Source organism: Lygodium microphyllum, chromosome 26 (genome assembly GCF_053477565.2).
Source record: "Lygodium microphyllum isolate KBCC chromosome 26, Lygodium_microphyllum_v1.1.10, whole genome shotgun sequence".
In the NCBI taxonomy this organism is placed as follows: domain Eukaryota; kingdom Viridiplantae; phylum Streptophyta; class Polypodiopsida; order Schizaeales; family Lygodiaceae; genus Lygodium; species Lygodium microphyllum.
Genome location: NC_141160.1, coordinates 96,986,641 through 97,007,437, shown reverse-complemented (window position 1 = coordinate 97,007,437; position 20,797 = coordinate 96,986,641). Strand labels below are relative to the sequence as shown.

Sequence of the window (20,797 nt, the reverse complement as noted above, 5' to 3'; positions counted from 1 at the left end):
CGGAATGCTTCCCTTCATGGCAGACTCGGGAATTCCTAGATCGCAAACCCCGTGTCATTCCTTGGGAGTGCCGGGTGGCGTTTTCTAGACTCTCTTCCCGATGGGCTGTTAAGACGTGTCCTACAAGTGGATAGGGGGACACGTTACACTCTTTCTCCCTCTTCTTTTCGCATTTCCTCCCTCCTCTCCCTCTCCCTCTCTTTCTCTCTCTCTCTCTCCCTCTCCCTCTCCCTCTCCCCCTCTCCCTCTCTCATTTCCTCTCCCTCCCTCTTCCTTTCCCATATCTTCCCTCTCGCTCTCCCTCTCCCTCTCTTTCTCTCTCCTTCCCTCCCTCTCACTCTCTCATTTCCTCCCCCTCCCCCTCCCTCTCCCATTTCCTCTCCCTCTCTCAATATACATAAATTATACAAAAAACAAGTAAAAGAGAGAGAGAATGCACTCTCCCTCCCTCCCTCTCTCTCTCATTTCCTCCCCCTCCCTCTCCCTCTCTTTCTCTCTCTCTCTCTCTCTCTCTCTCCCTCCCTCTCCCTCCCTCATTTCCTCTCCCTTCCTCTCCCTCTCCCTACCTCTCTCTCTCTCTCTCTCTCTCTCTCTCAATATACACAAATTATACAAAAAACAAGTAAAAGAGAGAGAGAATGCACTCACCGTAAAGACTTGAAGAAGGGTTTGGCGGCTTTTCTTTGTGACGGCGGCTCCTCTTCGCCCTCCGTACACCTCCTCCTCTTCTTTGTGAACGACGGCGGCAATGAGAAGCCTTCTTTCTCTCTTTCTCTCCCTCTCAGTAAAACGGTCTCTCTCTCTCTCTCTCTCTCTCTCTCTCTCTAAAAATCTTTCGTGAATGCGCGAAATGAAACGCGTTCGGGTTTTGGCTCTCGTTTTTTTTTCTCTGGGTCGCTATTTGTGTTGCAAATAACGATACCGCTATTTGTCGTCGCTAATCGACGTCGCTATGGCTTGATATCCTTGTAGTGAATGTGACTTCTTAAAAGGGAAAAGCTTGATTTAGCATAATCTTACTACTATATTATTTTGGTTGTAGGTTTGGAAAGGCTTGAACTTTTAGAGGGCTTCTAAAACCTATAACCTTTTCCAAACCTCCCTTTTTAATTAAAACCCCTTCCCCTTCCTTTCTCTCTTAAGTAATCTCTCATTTTCTCATGCCCCTTCACTTTTTAATTAAAAGGTCTCCCCCCCCTCTCTCTCTCTCTCTCTTTCCTTCCTATTTTTTCTCTCTCATTGTAGGGTCCACACACACACACACACACACACACACACACACACTCTCTCTCTCTCTCTCTCTCTCTCTCTCTCTCTCTCTCTCTCTCTCTCTCTCTCTCTCTCTCTAATTAAAACCCCCTCCCCTCTCTTAGTTATAATCTCTCTCTTTCTTTTTCCCTTCCCCTTTTTAATTAAATTCATCCCCCCTTCTCCCCTCTCTTCCCCCCATTCTCCCCTCTTTTTCACGTGTAGGACCTAGGTTCTTTCTCTGTCTGTCTCTCTCTATTAGGTTGAACTTTTTAAATTAATTTTTTCTTTTAATTAGATATTTTAAAATTTTTTAAATTTAAGAGAGAGAGAGAGAGAGAAGATGATGATGATGAAAAATGATAAAAAATAAGAAGAAAGAGAAAAAGATAAAAATGGGGGAAAGATGAAATAAAATATTATTTTTAAATTAAATATTTTTCTTTCTCTTCCCTCTCTCTCACGTATAATCTCTCTTTCTTTTCTCACTCTCCTTTCCAATTAAATTCCTCCTCCCCCCTCTCTCCCTCCTCCTCTCTCTCTTTCTCTCTCTCTCTTATAGTTAGGTTAAATTTTTCAATTAAAAAAATTTTAAATTAAATTTTTAAAATATTTTTTTTTAAATTAAGGGAGAGAGAGAAAAAGAAGAAAGAGAAGATGAAAAAAGAGGAAAGAGAATAGTCTTTTTAAAATTAAACATTTTTCTTCCCTCCCTCTGTCTCATATGTTAAGCCTAGGTTCTCTCTTAGTTAAACTAAACTTTTTAATTTAAACCTTTTTAAATTAAATATTTTTTTGCACATAGTTTTTCATACACTTGAGAGGGAGATAGAAGAATAAGAAGAATGATAAAAAAAAGAAAAAGAAGAAAAGAGAAACAGATGGAGAGAGAGGGAGAAAGAGAAAAATATTTTTTTAAATTAAACATTTTTTGATATAATTTTTGACTTAGAGAGGAAATATATAATTTGAATGAGAGAGAAAATAGGATGAGAGAAAAGGAAAGAGGAAAGCGAAAAACACTACAAGATATAGACCTTATAGCGACGTTTAAAGCGACGAAAATACAAACAACAAAATTTGCCCCCGTCGTCGCAAAAAGCGTCGTTATTGACGACGCCATAGAATCATCGCTATATGCGTCGCTATATAGCGACGGTTACAGAGAATTTGCGACGCTGATAGCGACGACAATAGCGATGTGTGCAGTAAATTTGCGACGCAAATAGCGACGGTAATAGAGAAAAAAAAATTTGTAGCAGGACAGCAAGCTGCCCTGCCACATATAGCACTGTGTGCTGTATGAGAGCCATACAAAATAGTTGCTGCACTGCTGCATACAAAGCGTTTGCAAACAAAAAGAATGTATACTGAAATCATAAAACTGATAGATAAAATAAATATATGATATCGCATAAAATGCGATTGGTACAATCATAAAACAATATCACTAATACATAGAAAATGTCTACATAGATCGGACGACTAAAAACTAAAGGTATGTGAGCTCTAAGGATCCAAGGGCGAGCTACAAATCGTCGTCCCCCGAAAGCTCTTCCCGCTGCAAAGGAGCATCAAACGGATTCTGCAGAAAAAGAAACAACATATCAATCCACCATACAATAATGCATTCAAATATCTCATGGTAACTACTGACAAGAAAGATGAGTGACTTACTGGGCCGCCGCGTCTATACAATCGGTCGATCAATGATCTGAGACCGTGCCTCTCTGCATATCGAGTCTCAAGGCCCTGCGGATCGCGATTTGTAATGGAGTGCTGTAAAGAAAACAAAATGCTAACTGTTAGAAATATGATTGTCAGTACAAAGAATATCTCAAAAAAACAAATAAGCAAAACAAAAGAGAAACTTACAAAGTCCTCCAAATATGTCCTGTGGCCGCCACTCCTAAGATGATGTACCGATCCGGCCTCGATTCGTGCCCTCGCCGCCTCCCGTTGCTGACTCCAACGTCTTGGCGAATTTGTAGCCTCCTCCCTCAGTCAGCACCAGTCATCTGCATCTAACCACTGGGGCTTTGGAGCCCCACTCTTGATTGCCTTGCGTGCGTCGGATCGTCTATGTGACATGTATGCACGCATGCAATCCATCATCCAGTCCGTAGAGAATCCATCCACTGCGGCTGGCACCGGGAACTCCTCGTGCAAGGATGCTACTATGTACTCCTTGCTCCCCTCCGGTATGTTCCTCCAATGATCCAGGACGTTGTGCCGAAAAACTTGTTGGCACAACTCCCTCATGCGAGCCATCACCCTCCTCCCCTCATCATTCATGATGATGGCTCCTGACCTGCCATCCACTAGGTATCCATAATCTCTAGGAGTGTGCCTTGTATGGGCCCTCTCCCATCTCCTTCCACGCTCGTGGGCATATCCAGGAGACCCCTGTACATCCGGTGTACCGACGAGGGTACCCTCTCCCGGAGTGCCACTCAAAGGGGTGCCACCAAAAGGAGTGCCACCAAAAGGCGTGACATCTGCCGACGGCTACGCAAAAGCCGAAGTAACTGGAGTGGACGTCCCCACAGGTGTGACAAATCCTGGAGGTGACCGAGCTCCAGCTGAACGACGAGACGGAGACACTGCGTCCGTGTCTCCACAGCAGCATCCCCCTGATCCTCCTGCAGTCGCAATCCCTCCCTCTGGCCCAAGTCGCGAGCGTCGAGATCATCTGCTCGAAGTTGAAGCATCTGATCGCGCTGAAGCTGATCTAGCAGAGCGCCCTAACGAAGAACGAGACAGCTCCTGATCTGCTATCTCTCTGAATCTCACAGCTGATCTGGAGACATACGTGCCATCATCTCCTGAAACTCCTCATCGCTCATCCCTCGACTCATCCTGAAAATGTCGATACCTGCACAGATAAAAAATAATGTTAGAATAATCAATTTAAACTATACAAAGCACATTAATATAAATCATTTTTGAAAAATCCCTCTTAAAATGCATATCTTATCTACCTTTATGGAAGATCTAAACAACGAATTGAGTAATACAATTCTCCAAGAATGAAGTACTCTATGGTCCCATGTTAATCTCCTGACACAACTCTGCATACACTGGAAGGTTGATAGACATGTCACCACAAAAGAATGAGTCTGCCTCGTTCTCAAAAAATTCTACGACTTCTGTATTTCCATCATTGTTAGCCGATGCGGGCTCCAAGCTTGCGGTGGCCTCCACCCCTTGTAATTTTGATCCCTCTATTTGCATATTTTCTTCATCTTACCTACCTCATCGCTTTGATCGTATACTCTCGCACCTCGAGGAGTTGAAGGTATAATATACCACCATTGAGGTTGTCGGGGATTTGGATAGAAGATTACATGTTCACAAACACTTACAAAGCGGCTTCATTGCACCAAAGTCGACAGCTTGTAAATGGCCCCGCGAATTTCTAGAGTTAGGCATCCCGCGATCGCGATCGGTAGGACAAACTGCCACAAATGAGAAAGCATTAAGAATAATGGTCACTTTTCAAATTTCAAAATGTCCACGCTAATTAAAATCCATTCTGTTCACAAACCTGACATATCTTATGCCAATCATGGGATTTTAGCCCAGACATTTGGTCATCTTTAGAAAATGCGGACCTGAGAGAACGCATCATACCCGTCGGAGTGCGGATAGACTTGATTACTTGCTTCACAATGCGCTCTTCTTTGGTAGACAAAACCCAGGGAGCGCGAGGAAGCTACACTCCCCCTTTAGCACTCGACTGCGGCCAAAGCGTCTCCATCTTACCTACCTCCTTTAAATCCATTCGTGACCCTATAGTGTCTCTCTTTCCTGTGATGTGGTCCCATAGCAAGCTGCCCACATTTTTGAAAATATGCATGGGATCCAACAAGTGGTTGACCTGTAAGTGTGTCCAATATGGCAACTTGTAGAAAACTGAGAACCGTCGCATTCCATTTGGATGTGATTCCGGGTTTACCATTTTCAGCTCGTACCAGCTTGCAGCGTTCATACGTGCTGGAGATCGTCCAAGAAAACCTTCTCTGAGTTCATGATTCTCCGGCAAGAAAGCGGCGTGTCCTTGATATACCATCTTCTTCATGGCTTGTGACCTTCGGGAGTCTAACTGTGGCCCACACAATGGACATGCATGATAACCTGAGGTAACGAGACCTGCAAGGCGATCCACGACCTAGTGAATACTTGATTGAATGAAATAAAATATAGATATTACCGGCGAGAACAAAGGTCTACTCACCTGAGCACTCTCCCAATCCCGGAAAGTCATGCATCGTCCACATGAGAATGGCTCGAATGTTGGCTGACCGCCGACCATCGCGTCTGCTCATATCTTGCACCGTGACCCCCTCCTCCCACAAAATCTTAAGCTCATCGACTAATGGACGAAGATACACTTCCATATTTTTTACTTTGTAGCGGCTTGGGATGAGCAAGCTAAGGATGAGATGTCCTTTCTTCGTAGAAAGCCATGGAGGAATGTTGTAGTTGACAAACACTATAGGCCACACACTGTAAGAAGTCGAGCGCAGACCAAATGGGTTCACACCATCCATGGCGAGACCGAGCCGAAGATTCCTTGGCTCTCGCGCAAAGCTTGGGAAGGTAGAGTCAATGTGGCTCCATGTGCGCGAATCTGCTGATATTCGTTGCACTCCATCCGTGGACCTATTCTGCACATGCCACGTTGTCAAGCTTGCCATGGCAGACGTGCGAAACATGTGGTTTATGCGGGGGATGAGCGAAAAGTGTCTGAGGACTTTTTGAGGGATGGTCTGCCCTTGCAAGTCCTGTCGATACTTGTGAGCACCACACCTTGGACATGTCTCCATAGTCTCGTATTCATCTCGAAACAATATGCAGTCGTTGATACATGCATGGATGTTATTGTAGTCCATGTCAAGCTTCCGTAAAACATGTCGTGCATCATCACGAGGCTCAGGCATGGTGTTTGCAGGTGGCAATATATGATATTTCAATAACTTGAAAAAATCATAAAATACCTTAAAAAATCCATCCATGTTTGCAATAATACTGTTTTAAAAAAAACAATGAAGTCTGTATGCAAGGTACTTGAATAACTCAGTCACACTCGTATCGCTCCAACCGTATTTTGCTTGCACACTTAAGAGTGCAAGCAATGTCTTCAACCGAGATACTCGGCACCCATCATATAATGGTATGGATGCTTCCTCTCTAAGCGGGTCAGATGTCTCAACATCCATGGGAATCAATGCATCAATCATTGCCTCCATCTCAGGCTCCAAGATTGTAGGCAGGTCGGGAAGGTTGTCTGTCTCCTCTGGCATTGATGGTATAGATGGGCTTTGCGAGTGGTCGATTGGCTCCTGCAATCCATCCATCGCACGTCCACGAACTCTTCTAATTGGCCGCAAAGGGTGCACTCCCCCTTGGGTCGAGACATCACCCCCCTGGATACAAAATTTGCCAACATGACCCAATCTTATTGTGTATGGTTTTCAATTAGCTTGAGAGTACAATGCATGAAAAATGCTAACTTCAAATTACCATTTGCTGAAAATCTGCAATCGCCTGATCAATGATCTCAGATTGAAACTTACCAAATCGTCGTACGTGTTCTATAGACAATCGGCGTTTTCGTCTAATTGCCAACTTGCATTGAGAGCAAGGATATGGGACACGCTGATTAAGATACAACTCGCGGTCTTGAACAATAGGACCTTCTTCGTTTGCCATCTTATCTACATTATAGCAAACGAGGCTTAAATGGATAGCTTTATGGAGATGTACGTCAAGTTGCAAGTTGACCATAAACCTTGCATTGTATATAGTAGTCGAGAGATTTTCCGATGTTATATCTCGGCCTTGTATCATGCTCAACGATTTGTTTGTCCCGGTAGATAATTTTTTGTTATATCTCGGCTTTGAGTATAAGTAATCCATTTTAAAATTAATGCGCGCCATCTATGAAATTTTATAACTATGGTAATAAAATTTATTTCAATCAATTCTACTCATAGTCATAAGACCTGAGAGAAATTATCCTATACTCAATTTAAGGGTTTCTTCTTCTATAACAATAATTTTGGGTTCATTTTGATGAAGTACGTGGCCGTATGCAAAGCACATTGCATACCATTACCAATACGTATATTATCTTAAATTTCCTTCCCCTCCCTCTCCCTCTCTTTCTCTCCCTCTCCCTCTCTTCCTCTCTTTCTCTCACCCTCTCCCTCTCCCTCTCCCTCTCGTTCTCTTTCTCTCCCTCTCTCATTTCCTCCCTCCCCCTCCCCCTCCCTCTCCCTCTCCCTCCCTCTTTCTCCCTCTCCCTCTCCCTCCCTCCCTCCCTCTCCCTCCCCCTCCCTCTTTCTCTCCCTCTCTCATTTCCTTCCCCTCCCTCTCCCTCTCCCTCTCCCTCTCCCTCTCCCTCTCTTTCTCTTTTTCTCCCTCTCCCTCTCTATCTCTCTTTCTCTCTCATTTCCTAAACAAGCAAAAAATAAAGTGATTTAAACATCCTCCAAGCAAAAGGGAGAGGGAGAGATACAATGCACTCTCCCTCTCTTTTTCTTTCTATCCCTCTCTCATTTCCTTCCCCTTCCTCTCCCTCTCACTCTCTTTCTCTCTCATTTCCTCTCCTAAACAAGCAAAAAATAAAGTGATTCAAACATTAAACAAGCAAAAGGGAGAGGGAGGGAGAGAGAGAATGCACTCTCCCTCCTTCTCCCTCTCTTTCTCTTTCTCTCCATCTCCTATTTCCTCCCCCTCCCTCTCCCTCTCCCTCTATTTCTCTTTCTCTTTCTTTCCCTCTCCCTCTCCCTCTCTCTCTCTTACTCTCTCGTTTCCTCTCCTAAACAAGCAAAAAAGAAAGTAATTTAAACATTAAACAAGCAAAAGGGAGAGAGAGAGAGAGAATGCACTCTCCCTCTCTTTCTCTCCCTCTCCTTCTCTTTCATTTTCCTCTCCTAAACAAACAAAAGAGAACGATTTAAACCTTCAACAAGTAAAAGAAAGAGAGAGGGAGACTCACCAATGAGATATGGCGAGTGTGGGCGGCTTCTCTTTGCAACAAGGGCTCCTCTCCTTCGCGAACAACGGCGGCAGCGGCGGCGGCGGCAAGTCTCTTCCTCCTCTTCTCTCACAAAGCCTTGGCTCTCTCCCTCGCTCTCTCCCTCACTCTCGCTCTCAAAAGGCGAAGAAAAGAAAATGAAAACGGCGCTCTGGTTTCGGCCGCGCTTTTTTTCCCTACGGCGTCGCTATTTGCGTCGCAGTCGCAAAATGCGACGCAAATAGCGACGCATATAGCGACGCCGATTATCCGGCGTCACTAATCGGCGTCGCTATTGCCCCATTCCCTTGTAGTGAAATAGAGAGAGAAAATATAAAGAAAAAATAGAGTGAGAAGAAAAAAACTTAAAAGAGAAAGAGAGGGAAAGAAAAATGAGAGAGAGAGAGAGAGAGAGAGAGAGAGAGAGAGAGAGAGAGAGAGAGAGAGAGAATGAGAAACAAAGAGGAAAAAGAGGAGAGAGAAAGATGAAAAATGGATTGTTGAGCGAAGTTGCTTGTTGCTTCGAAGCAACATAATGTTCTGTGTGAAGCGCATGCAAAACATTAGCAATATATTATACACGAATTATGATCTATTCTATGATTCTCAACACTAAATAAATAAATACAAATTACTCTACTTTTTATATGATCCATATGTTTCAGAGTGTTTATTTTCAAATACATTCAAAGCTCCTCTTACTCTTCAATCACATATTCAACAACCTTCAATAGAATAGCTAGTTTTTCAAGATCTATGAATAAAAATGCTAACATCTGGTGTTTTCTGCAGGTCCTTGTCTTCAAGTATCACCCCACTGAACTCACTTGGAAGGAGGTGTTACTGGGGGAGATATATGGTCTCCCTCCCCCAATTTGGAATTGGATCAGAAATTATGACCTGTGGAACATTTGGATAAGCAGGAATAAGAAAATGTTTGAAAATACTGATGTGGATCCTATACATGGCCTTAATTTTGATCTTTTTTTTCAGGTTGAGAAAGACACAGGAACCATTCTCAAGTAGCATGAGGACAATTTGAAGGAGGGGCTGGAGATTTCAGCTTCCACTGTGGACTTGGCAGCCATACTGCTGGATATCAAGAAGAAGGTTGAACAACGACTTAAGTTTATTAGGTTTTACACATCTGATGCTTAAGACCAGCTATGGTCTGTTGGTTTTGTAAAGCTGTCTAGCTGTCCACCTAAGCAATGATAGCTTCCCACTTTTGAAGCAGCACTCCCTTAACCAGCTGTAAACTTTATGTTTTATATTAATACATCTTTAAAGCTTCATGCAAAAAAAAAAAAAAGATCTATGAATAGGAGAGCTTATTTTTAATTTCATGTTATACTTTATAAACGATTCACAAATTAAAAAAACAATTGCTTTATATTCACCTTCGTTTCTTAGAGATAAAAACCTAATCGACACAAACCGTTTCCAATCGACACGTGTTAAACTAGTTATGATATTAAATATGTATATATATGTTGTGTGTACTTTTTACTTGCAAACTCCAAAAAGGCCAAAAGTGTGGCCGTTCGCCTGGTGCGATAAAAGGGATACGGGAGGCCTGACGTGGACGACCAAGCACATGCCACGAAGCGACGGGATCGACTCCAGACTCGGTGTCCACACTTCACACCGCGGGCATTGCCCAACCACTGAACTAGACGTGCGAGCGAGACAGAGAGAGACGTACGTTACACACACATCACAACAAAAAAACGAGAGAGAGACACCCCTCCACGTAATTTGGGCTCTCTCCACGTAATTTCGGTGTTAGGCTGAATCTACGGCACCCTGTCAGCGCAATGATAATAGAAAGGTGGAACGCGTACTCTGTGGTGGGACGTTGCCTTCCTGCGTTGATCTTGCTGTCTCTCTCTCTCCATCTCTCTCACTCACATGAGAAAAGAGGCGCTCGTCTCTTGATATGTACTGTACTAGACACTCCTGTGTAATAGTGGGCTGTGGGAAGCGTCGCACTAGAGGCAGAGGGCGAATGGAAGAAGGGTGGGTTGGTGGGTGCACAGTTATGAATATTGGGCAGATGGGCGCTCAAACACATAGAGGTAAATGAAACAGGCCAGCAATTAAAGGTCGAGAAGGCAGGTGAAGGTCGGTTGGAGGAAATTCAATTGGGGGGGGGGGGGGAGTTGGCCCTCGGAGACTGATTGTGATACGTCCTCACCCACATCCCGACATCACAGACAGGAGCGCAGAGGTGTGAATTTTTCTAAGTCGGGTATTAATAAGGAGCAAGCCTCCTTTTGCATTTGGCCCTGGGGAATCCGCCATCACGAGCGCGATTAACAAGAATAACACCACCTTTTACCCTCTTCTGCTGGAAGTGACACTACCACCTGCTCCGGTGCTGCGAGTCTAGGCTACTTACGGAAGGCTCTTTGCATGCCCCATCGTCTTCCACAGCATTCTTGGCGGATGCAGAAGCATAGCAAGCTGCAGAAGAACCGCAGACCTTGAAGGGCGGGGAGGCGGGGGGAAACAAAACCTTCGTACCTGCAGCAGCAGCAGCAGCTTCTTCTCCTTCTTCTTCTTCTTCTTCTTCTTCTTCTTCTTCTTCTAGTTCTTCTGCTTCTTTCTGCACGACATGACCGCATTTCTGGCGGCTTGGCCATGGGAAAGGCTGGGCATGTTCAAGGTACGCGAATATCCTTCTCCCACAATATTTATCCTGTTGCATGGACTCCACTCTGAGCGATCTCTGTTTCTGTCTCTATCTCATTCTCTGTGTGCGCTCAAATGTCCGGGTTATCAGTACCTGCTGTGCCTTCCTATCCTGGCCGCCGCCTTCCGTGGCCAAGATCTTCATAGCAATTTCTACTACCACATAGCAGTCCTCACCATCGTGCGAGGCTTCATCTGTGCGTCCTTCCAGATTTACTCCCGCATGCTCCCTTTGGTCGCTAACATAAGGATACGCCCCGACGGTCTCAGCTTCGAGCAAGTGGACAGAGAAGAACACTGGTTCGTTCTCCTCTTCCTACACATTACGGCATTTGATGATTGATTGATGACGGGAGAAGCTGAGCATTGAGTTATTCGTAGTGTTGTTAGCCTTCTTGTTCTCACCCTGCTTCTGCCTCGTAGCTCAATCAGTATGAAATGGTAAATTTTGGACAGGGACAACCACCTTCTCCTCCAAGCGCTCATCTTATCTGCGGCCCATAAATGGCTCTCTCTCTTCAACGATCTTCCCTTGTGGAACGGCTGGGGAATGGTGGCCACCATTCTCTTACACGTCGGGCCCGCTGAGTTCTTGTATTACTGGATCCATCGGGCCTTCCATACCAAGTTTTTGTACGATAATTACCATGGGAGGCACCATGAGTCGGTGACTCCAGAGCCTGCAACAGGTGTGTGCAGTTCTTTAAGCGGTAACAGAATGCCCCTTGGTGTGCTGTGAGCAAGACTTCATGGCAGTGCATAATTTGCTTTTGGGAGATCAAACACGTCGGATGATTGATGAACATGATAATTTCTTTTGCAGCCGGATCAAGCACGTTCCTGGAGCAGCTGGTGCTGGTGGTGGTGATGGCGGTGCCTGTGTTAGGAAGCATGTGGTGCGGGGGGGCGTCGCTGGTGTCGTTGTATGCGTATTTGATGGCCATCGACTTCTTAAGGTCATACGGGCACAGCAATGTGGAGATGGTGCCGGAGATCCTGTTTCGCTACTTTCCACCGCTGAGATATCTGATTTACACGCCCTCGTGAGTATAATAGCAATCTGCATTAAGAACCTTTAATATTTTATTGCCTTCCTCCCCATCATTATCATTATCATTATCGATATTATTATTATGTCACCTCAATAATGCAATGAATGAACGATTACTCAACGATAGAATAAATGCTCAATAATTATGACAGTATTGAAACGAACGTTATGTTAGTTATGAAATGAACGCCCTGCCATTCAGCGCTTTAAACTCAAACGATTGATCGCGCAGGTATCACATACTGCATCACGAGAGCCGCGACACCAACTTCTGCCTGTTCATGCCTGTTTATGACCTGCTGGGAGGAACGTTCAATAAGGAGACCGTGCCCTTCCACCGTCTTCTGCGTGAAGGTGTGTGAGAGACTTCGTTCTTAATTTCTTCCTTTTCCTGTGTACACTTGATGTCACGAAGGCTAGTTGCAGGCGAAGCGATCGTCACAAGAATCTAGACGAATTCCCGTTATAGCTCCACGTTCTAAATTACCACAACATCATGAGCTTCTGTTGATAGGTGGATCAGACAGCTTCTGCGAGGGATGATGGATCACTTGCCTAGGTATGTGTGGTTGGGTCCCTTGTCCCCGATTGCACCTAACTAGGTAGGAGCCTCCTGAGCAGAAGCTCATGATGTTAAACAGGAGAAAGAGCCCATTTTCTTAAGCGGGAAAATGAAGGCTAGCGAATGCAACTAAAGATTTGAACGCAATGAAGGCTAGTGACTGCAATGAAAGCTTGTGAACGCAATGAGGGGTAGCCGGAGGAGAAATGTGTCATGCATGCATTTGAATTTTTGAATGCGATCAAGGCTAACTGGAGGAGAAATGATCATGCATTTAACTTCCAACGCTGTGCGGCGCGCGGATGCACAGAAAGAACTAATGATGGTAATGACAGGAATACTAAGGCAAACACATGTATGTTATTGGCAGGTGCCATGAAAGAGCGGGTGCCGGACTTCGTATTCCTGCTGCATGCCGTGGATTTCCAGTCAGCCTTGCATGTGCATTTCTTATTTCGGACGTACGCGTCGCGTGCGTACCGCCCCAGCTTGATTCATCTGGTATGGTGGCCTGTGGTGCCATTCGTGGCGCTTGCCATGTTCATCTGGGGCACGAACTTCAAGGTTTGGAATTACTATCTGCGGGAGCGCTTCCATCAAGTCTGGATCGTTCCGCGTTTCGGCTTTATGGTAAATTAACCCAGAAGCAAGATGTATACATATTAACCCAGATTTACAGTTTCAACTTTCGCGCATCTCTGCTTATAATCAGGCATCTTCTTCTCCGTGCCATTGTGCTGAATCTGATCATATCCTCTTTTGTGCATTTGGGGGCGGCAGTACTTTCTACCCTTTGCGCATAAGAACATTAACAGGCTCATCGAACAAGCTATTCTGGATGCTGATAGGCTCGGCGTTAAAGTGATTAGCTTGGCAGCTCTGAACAAGGTGCGTCGCATTTCGTCTTGTCTGACGCAACAAGTTTTTGAGAAAGTCCCACAAAAACTCCCACATTGTGGATTTTCACACCAACATCATGAGCTTCTGAACCTAGGAAGGTGTGGGAGGTATTGACATACTTACCAGCCCCTGCCCCTGGCCGAACCGAGATAGATATATGGTGCCTGCTGAGTAGACAGCCCGTTCAACATCACGAGCTTCTGTGTGGGACGTATTGCATACCTAGCTAGCTGGGGGAGGTATCGTGTACTTAATTAGGTGCGGCTAGGGGAGGGGGTTCCTGGCCTGCAATGGGGGCCGGCAACCCCTGCTTCTTGCCACACCTAGCTAGGTATGCGGTGCCTCATAAGCAGAGACTTATGATGGTGAACTGCGGTGCCTCCTGGAAGAAGCTCATAGTGTTGAACAGGCTTGCAATACCTTGCCCTGGACCACACCTAGCTAAGTACATGGTGCCACCTGAGCTGAAGCTCATGGTGTGGAAAACCACAGGTTAAAACAAGAGAACAGAGGAGAGAAAAGAGCCCCTTTTCTCACATGGGAAATTGTGAGGAACTTGTGTGGTCACTGATAACCCACCAACTGTTTCACCCACCAACTGTTTCGGTTAAAACTAAAAATAATATGCGAACCGTTTCTCGCCCGTTTTCCACAACACGCAAATGTTTCAGTTGGAACTAATAATATATTTTGTACGGTGTTTGCTATCAGAACGAAGCCCTTAATGGTGGCGGGTCGCTCTTCGTAAGGAAACATCCTAATCTCAGAGTGAGAGTGTGCCATGGCAACACCTTAACGGCGGCAGTCATTCTCAAGCAAATCCCAGAGGACGTTAAAGAAGTGTTCCTGACGGGAGCCACTTCCAAGCTCGGCCGGGCCATTTCTCTATACCTTTGCAAGCGAGGAGTCAGGGTGATGGTATAATACATATCTCTCTATCTCCATATGCTCTTACCTTGTGCCTGCTCTCTGTTTTGACGTCATTTTGTAACTCCACTTTTTGATTTGCTCTGCTGCTGCAGATGTTAACAGCATCAAGGAAACGGTTTGAAGAAGTTGCAGCAGAGGCACCTCCGGAAATGCGAAAGAATTTAGTGCAAGTTACTAAGCATCAGGCTGGGAAGAATTGCCAGGTAAAATTAGAAAAAGCTCTGCTGCTGCTGGCATTTACTTGTTTCAGGTTTTGGTGTTCCTGAATTGGATGGATGGATGGATCGACTAACGCTTGTGGGGATGGTTTAAAAAAAAAAAAAAGACATGGGTGTTGGGAAAGTGGTTGAGCTACTCGGAGCAGAAGTTGGCCCCTGCAGGAACTCACTTCCACCAGTTCGTAGTTCCCCCAGTCATCCCCTTCCGAAGGGACTGCACATACGGCCGGCTCGCTGCGATGCGGTTGCCTCAGGATGCTAGAGGCCTGGTGTCCTGTGAGGTAAAAGAGACCCTAGTGCATGCAGTCATGTTAATATTATTTGGCACTCTGCGTTGTTGGGTCTAGATTGGTCTATTTTTTGGCATTCAGTGTGGTTGGGTGCTGGGATCAGATTGCATTCTGTGTTGTTGAATCTAGACTTCAGATTGATGTGGGATTTTGTATGGTTGGTGTGGATCGATCTATTCCTTTGGCTCTGCGTTGTTGGGTCCAGATTGCTCTCCAAATGAGTTGTCTCTAACACTTGTTTTGTTTGTGGAATTCTACTTTTTGTCAGTATAATCTGGACCGGAATGTTGTGCATGCTTGCCATGCCGGCGGGGTGGTGCATGCATTGGAAGGATGGACTCACCATGAGGTGGGTGCACTGGATGTGGATCGCATTGATCTTGTCTGGGAGGCAGCGCTCAAGCATGGCTTGACGCCTGCATGAGCAGTTGAAACAAGGATTATTATACATTGTCTGAGAGGTGGGATGAAGCAAAAAACTTATACCACTCTATTTAATATCTATGGTTATCATTTGTAAACACTTGCAGAAACAGGGGAAGTCAAACTCCCAGTATTCTTCTGCAAACACAGCTGAGCCCTTGGTTCTCCCTTGTAAAGAGAAAATCTTCAAAAATTGCAGCAAACTGATCTTGTTCTCCATGGACTCTTCAAAAAAGTATCTAAAAGGATGTTAATAAATCTGAGCAAATATTATCCATATCACACTTCTGCAGTATGACAGCAGCTCAAGTTGGTGTCGGTGCGAATGCTTAAGGGATTCTTCGATGAGCCTCTCCTTTGTGTATCACTTGCATTGTTGGATCTTTGGGAATCGGGATCATTGAGCTTTCCTGTTGCAGAATCAGTTCTTGCGTGTGGTTGGTAGTACACCGCCGTGGATGGCAGGGTTAGTCAAGAGGTGGGTTCGATAAGCGAGCGTGTTTTTGCAAAAATAAGGTAGATAACTTGCATGTACTGACATGGGATCATGCTATCAAGCGTTTGGCAAAGGATTTAGCATCGGATTTGGCTTCTCTTGGAACTTGGTCAGGTGATGTTAAAATTTTACAATGAACGGTAGGGTTAGTTAAGAGGAGGTTGAGAAGGTTAGCCTCACACAGTTTGACCTAAGCGAGATAATCATAAGCTCAGTTGTGGTTCTTGTCTTCAAGGGACAAGGAGTTAGTTGAGAACTAAATCCATTGGATCAAGTTGTATGTTTTTGGATGGGCAAAGAAGATTGCCAGTGCAAAATTTCTTCTTGGTAATAAATAATGCACTATGATAGAATGGTCAAGGGAATGTATACATCCCATGTTGCAGTGCAAGGATGAATGGAGACATGTAGGGCAATTTTAGTATGCTTGAAAACAATATAGCACTTCGGCCAATGACTCAATTGCTACTCCCTTTTAGGCATTTCAAGACAACAATGGGATCTTGGACTCACTTCTTAACAATCCTTATGAGAGTGCCAAGGTAGTTCATATGTAGACTACTGCATTTTTTATTTATTTTCCAAATTGACCTTAGGGCAAGAGCTCTTAGCAAAACTCTTATATTTTACCTTTTTCTTCAAGTGGACTTTGCTTGGGACTAACAATAAATGTGAAATGAGCTTTGTAGAGGATTTTTGTTAGACTTGCTTGCACTTCCACCATGCTCTTCTAGAGAAGGTGCATACTATATTTTTCCTTTCTCCTACATGGTATTAAAAAATTAGGGAGGCCCTTTCTCCTACATGGTAGCCTTTGCTTGACCAACAAATTTTTAATCAAAACTCTCCATATGAATAATTAAGCCTAGGAGATGGATGGAGTTGCCTTCCACACTTTCCCAATCCTTATTTTCCATTGTTTCCATGCATCCTTTGAGTCAACAAGGGAAAGAATGTGTCCTCCATCCTCAAGTCTTAACACAGCTCTAATTTGATAGAGTTGAAATCTATCTTTTCTTTGAATTTCACAAGGGGGGTTACCCTTTATGATTAGCTCAATTCTCAGTTTAAACAGGAAAGGCCATGACCAATCCTTCACCTTCACAAAGTCAAAACTATACCCACCTTGTTTCCTTTAGCCATTGCTGAAATTTTTTCCTATAGTAGGAAGTTGAGAGGGGTCCATTGTCTTCATATGGTCTAGGAAAAATATTCAAATACCAACTTTCCAACCTCGATGACAAGAGCATGGAATAACCATCCTTAAATGTTGTTTTAGTCCATGTTGATCAACAATGCTTCTTAATTGTCCACATCCCAAAAGATATCCATTAGCAATCTCAAATTCGCGACATCATTAAATTTTCTTCCATTTATAAATCAATATTACCTCAGTTGAACAACCCTAGGTAGCACATATTTAATAAGAAAAGCCAAAGCTTTAGAGAAGAGCTTGTAGGACAAGTTCAACATGATGATTGGCCTCCAATTGGAGGGTTTAAGCCTCTCTTGGAATATAGGAATTAGTTTGATGAGATCCTTGTTCACAAATTTGTCCACCTTCCTTATCTACCTCACACATTATTGCAAAGACTTGCTAATTAATGGTAAGCATTTGCACTTTCAGAAGATGATATATTAGTTTTGTTGCAAAATAGTGGGATATAATGTTATAAAAAGATATTGTTGCATTACTTCAAAAAAACATATGGTGCATACACTAAACATTGCTCAAGTCTTTGCATATTTCCCACAAAGAGTTATATAAAGCTTGCAAGTGTTAATCCTTGCAACCATTGCTCAAATCTTACATACAACCTAACAAGAGTTTAGGCTCCTCAATGCCTTGCCTTTTGGTTAAATCTCTTAGGCTACTTAGTGCCTTGCCTTTTGATTACATCCTTTAAACCTCGTTAAATGAGCCAGGTATTGAAGCCTTTTGTATACACATTTTTATAGGTTGCTTGCGGTATGTTCATATGGTTAAAGCCTTTGAATCTTAACATCAACTACATGTGCATTTGCACTCCTTTATGTTAAGATGTATCCTAAGGCTCAATGACTAACACTCTCAATCCTTAGAAGAATCGACACTATTCAATCCAAGGCAAGTCTTCTCAGAGAATGGCTTAGTACAATCAAACATGTTGGTTAAGAATGGCATGAAGCATCTTGGCATGACATGCCAGGTAGGAATCTGAAGATTGAAATTCCCCAGTCTAGGATGGCACCTGACTTGGGCTCAATTACGGGACTTTCTCTTGAGAGAAATGAAACTCCTACTTGATCCCCAAACGAGAGAGGATGACTCGATATTGCTCAACATTTGGCTCTCCCACTTTCCCTATGATCCTCCCTTGGCATCCTATCATGAGCATCCAAGACTTGCAAGGAAGATGGCTCTAAAAGGTTTGAAGACATGGGCAGATGCATGGGATGCAGTCTCCAGCTCTTGGAAGGATATGCCCATCATTAGGGACCAATTCACACTCAGCGAGTCGGAACTCCAGTCATTCATGAGACTGATGTAACGCCTCAAACTTGCCTTCTTGCCACCATGCAAGCCATAGCGCACCCATCTCCTTAAATCTATGGTCACTGATGCGAACATGAGAGCCTAGACTGTCAAGAAGCCTAAACAGATCCATGGCTCATTTGCTCAAGTAACCATGCAAACTTGGGCCACTTGGAAGAAGCAGTTTCCTCACTCTCGAATGTGAACCTGGAGGAGACGCCTAAGAAGGACTTGGAAAGCTACCAGATCTAACCACCTAAATATCCTCTTGTGAAGGTTGGTACTTAATAGGTTTTTGTTTGGGCAAGACTCAATAAAGCCCTTAAGCTCCTCCCCATTGCATGTGGTGTAAAAAGGAAGAAGAGACTATCACCCACTGAAACCGGCCTTTCTTTCATGGATAGGTGGTAAATCCCTAATTACAACTTAATTACAGCAACAAACAATAAATGCAAATTTGAACATACAAATTTACTTACTGATCTTGGACAATGCACATCCGATTGGCTTCAAAATATGTGTTCATTTCGGTATTTCTTTAGCTTTATTGAATAAGAAGTTGATTAACAAGGAGATTCTCTCGATCCCCTTCGGAATCCAAACTCCCCTTGCTATCCAAAGTGACCAGCAAGTCTTCAATCTAATTTGCCCCTTGATTCGGGCACTTATAATTGGCCTTCACCCACTTTGTAAACAATGAAAAATTTCTAAATTCAACGGCTGGCTAGTTCTCCACCCGAATTTAGCTAAAATTTACCTTCATCCTTGTTAAATCCAAGTCTTGGAGCTTTCAATTTTTGGCATGCTTCCAGAGGCTGTTTCTGAATCCTAATTTTTGTTGTAAATTGCAATTTGCAATAGAGAAATTTGCAATTTCTTAGCCTCCAAGGGTCCGAATATTGAGATCTTCAGAGCAAGGTCGTGAAATGGTTGGGAGATGAGAGAGAAAGCTATAGAGAGAAAATTCATAGTTTTGTCGCGACGAATGATTGAAAATCAGTCAAATGCAGTTGTTGCCTTGCTACTATAACTTGTAGATGCAAAGAATTGAAGACAATCAATCATTTACTGCTGCTACCCTGTCTCAACAACCTGTAGATGCTATCACCTACTATTGATTGGTCTTCTCTTGTCCCTGGCTGCCTCAGAATGTCCTAAATGGCTGCAAATCAGACCAGTAACATCTCCCTCTCTTGCAAGCTAAATATACTAAAAATACTTCTCTCCAGTCTCTAAAGACGTTTTTCAGTCTTGCATGGGCATTTTGACAAGTGGCAGCCTTCCCAAATAGTTTTTTTAGCATTAGCCATAATTAAATATGAATTTTTAGTTTTTAAATATTAAAAATTAATCTAATAGTTATTTTGGTGCCCTAAAAAATAATCTGACTAGCAAATAATTAAATTGGCTACGCATTTTTCACTCCGGAGTGTCTTTGCGTCATCTTTAACAATCAAATTGGCGTTAGGTATCATTAAACGTGACTTGCCTAGTGTCACCAATTAACAATTATGGTCAAATGAATGACCTAGGCCAACAATTAACACTAAATACCACCAAGTATTTGTGCAACATAACATATAACAACTTTTGCCTTTGACATCTCGTGATTTTTTCGGGTCTCGAGCTCATAAATTTACTCTAACCCCAGTTGCATCCCACATGTGCAACATTTACTTAATCATGTGATTAAAAATTAATCCATGTGTTAAGTGAGGTTTCAAAAATACATGTCCTCATGACACCCACCTCTTTTGGGATTGCCTTGCTGTTAGACGTGTATGGAGAATCATTAGAAGATGGCTAAGAGTAGCCAATCTTAAGGACTTAGTCACTATGAAGCTTGCTCTATTTGATGAGTTTGGATCGCTCGACAGGGCCTCACTAGTGTTCTTGGATACCCTAAGAGCAACCACAGTCAAGCACATTTGATGTGCGAGAAACAACGCTGTCTTTAGATTAGGAAAGAGGATTTCTACAGCAGAGGACATTACCTGCTTGGAAAGATCGCATCATAGTCTTCTTGAAACATAGGAGGAACATCCATTGGGCCTTCCGACTTCTTTGTAGAAAACTAGTTGCTTTGGCCTAAGGCCTTGATGCATATCCTCTGTATGCTGTGTAAGTACTTTATAATTAATGGGAATTTACCCACGCATTTAAAAAAGCTATTATATAGAGAGTGATATATTTGAGATTGTCTCGTCGTGAGGAGCGTAATGGACGCGGGTGGTTGGGTCCTGAATGCTCATGAGTCATGTGTCTTAGGAGGAGTGGAGAGGGGGGGACTCGGGAGAGAGAGAGCAGTAGAGGGAGCTTTAAACACGAGAGCACTTTCCATAGGGACACATGGAGTGCCGCCGACTCTGCAGACCCGTCCTATCGGAGCCCACCAACCCCAGCCTAAAATGCTGGTGTGGGCAATTTCCCCCACCTCCCAGAAGGA

The 20,797-nt window shown here is 43.7% G+C and overlaps 1 protein-coding gene across 1 annotated transcript; it reads left to right on the top strand.

Annotated features, from left to right (window-relative positions):
* Positions 1-10,424: 10,424 nt before the first annotated feature.
* CER3 (Fatty acid hydroxylase superfamily) lies at positions 10,425-15,557 on the top strand. The gene is made up of 11 exons (XM_087667775.1): positions 10,425-10,940; positions 11,058-11,266; positions 11,423-11,655; positions 11,790-12,009; positions 12,250-12,371; positions 12,950-13,209; positions 13,360-13,467; positions 14,191-14,397; positions 14,502-14,612; positions 14,735-14,908; positions 15,186-15,557. Exons 1-11 carry the CDS (start codon positions 10,890-10,892, stop codon positions 15,339-15,341), a joined length of 1,851 nt encoding a protein of 616 aa, XP_087523901.1. The 5' UTR covers positions 10,425-10,889; the 3' UTR covers positions 15,342-15,557.
* Positions 15,558-20,797: the final 5,240 nt, after the last annotated feature.

Coding starts and splice junctions, on each gene's coding strand:
- CER3 (XM_087667775.1), top strand. CDS start 10,890: ATGACCGCATTTCTGGCGGCTTGGCCATGGGAAAGGCTGGGCATGTTC. Junction 11,656..11,789: donor GACTCCAGAGCCTGCAACAG/GTGTGTGCAGTT, acceptor TTTCTTTTGCAG/CCGGATCAAGCACGTTCCTG. Junction 14,398..14,501: donor AGCGAGGAGTCAGGGTGATG/GTATAATACATA, acceptor CTGCTGCTGCAG/ATGTTAACAGCATCAAGGAA.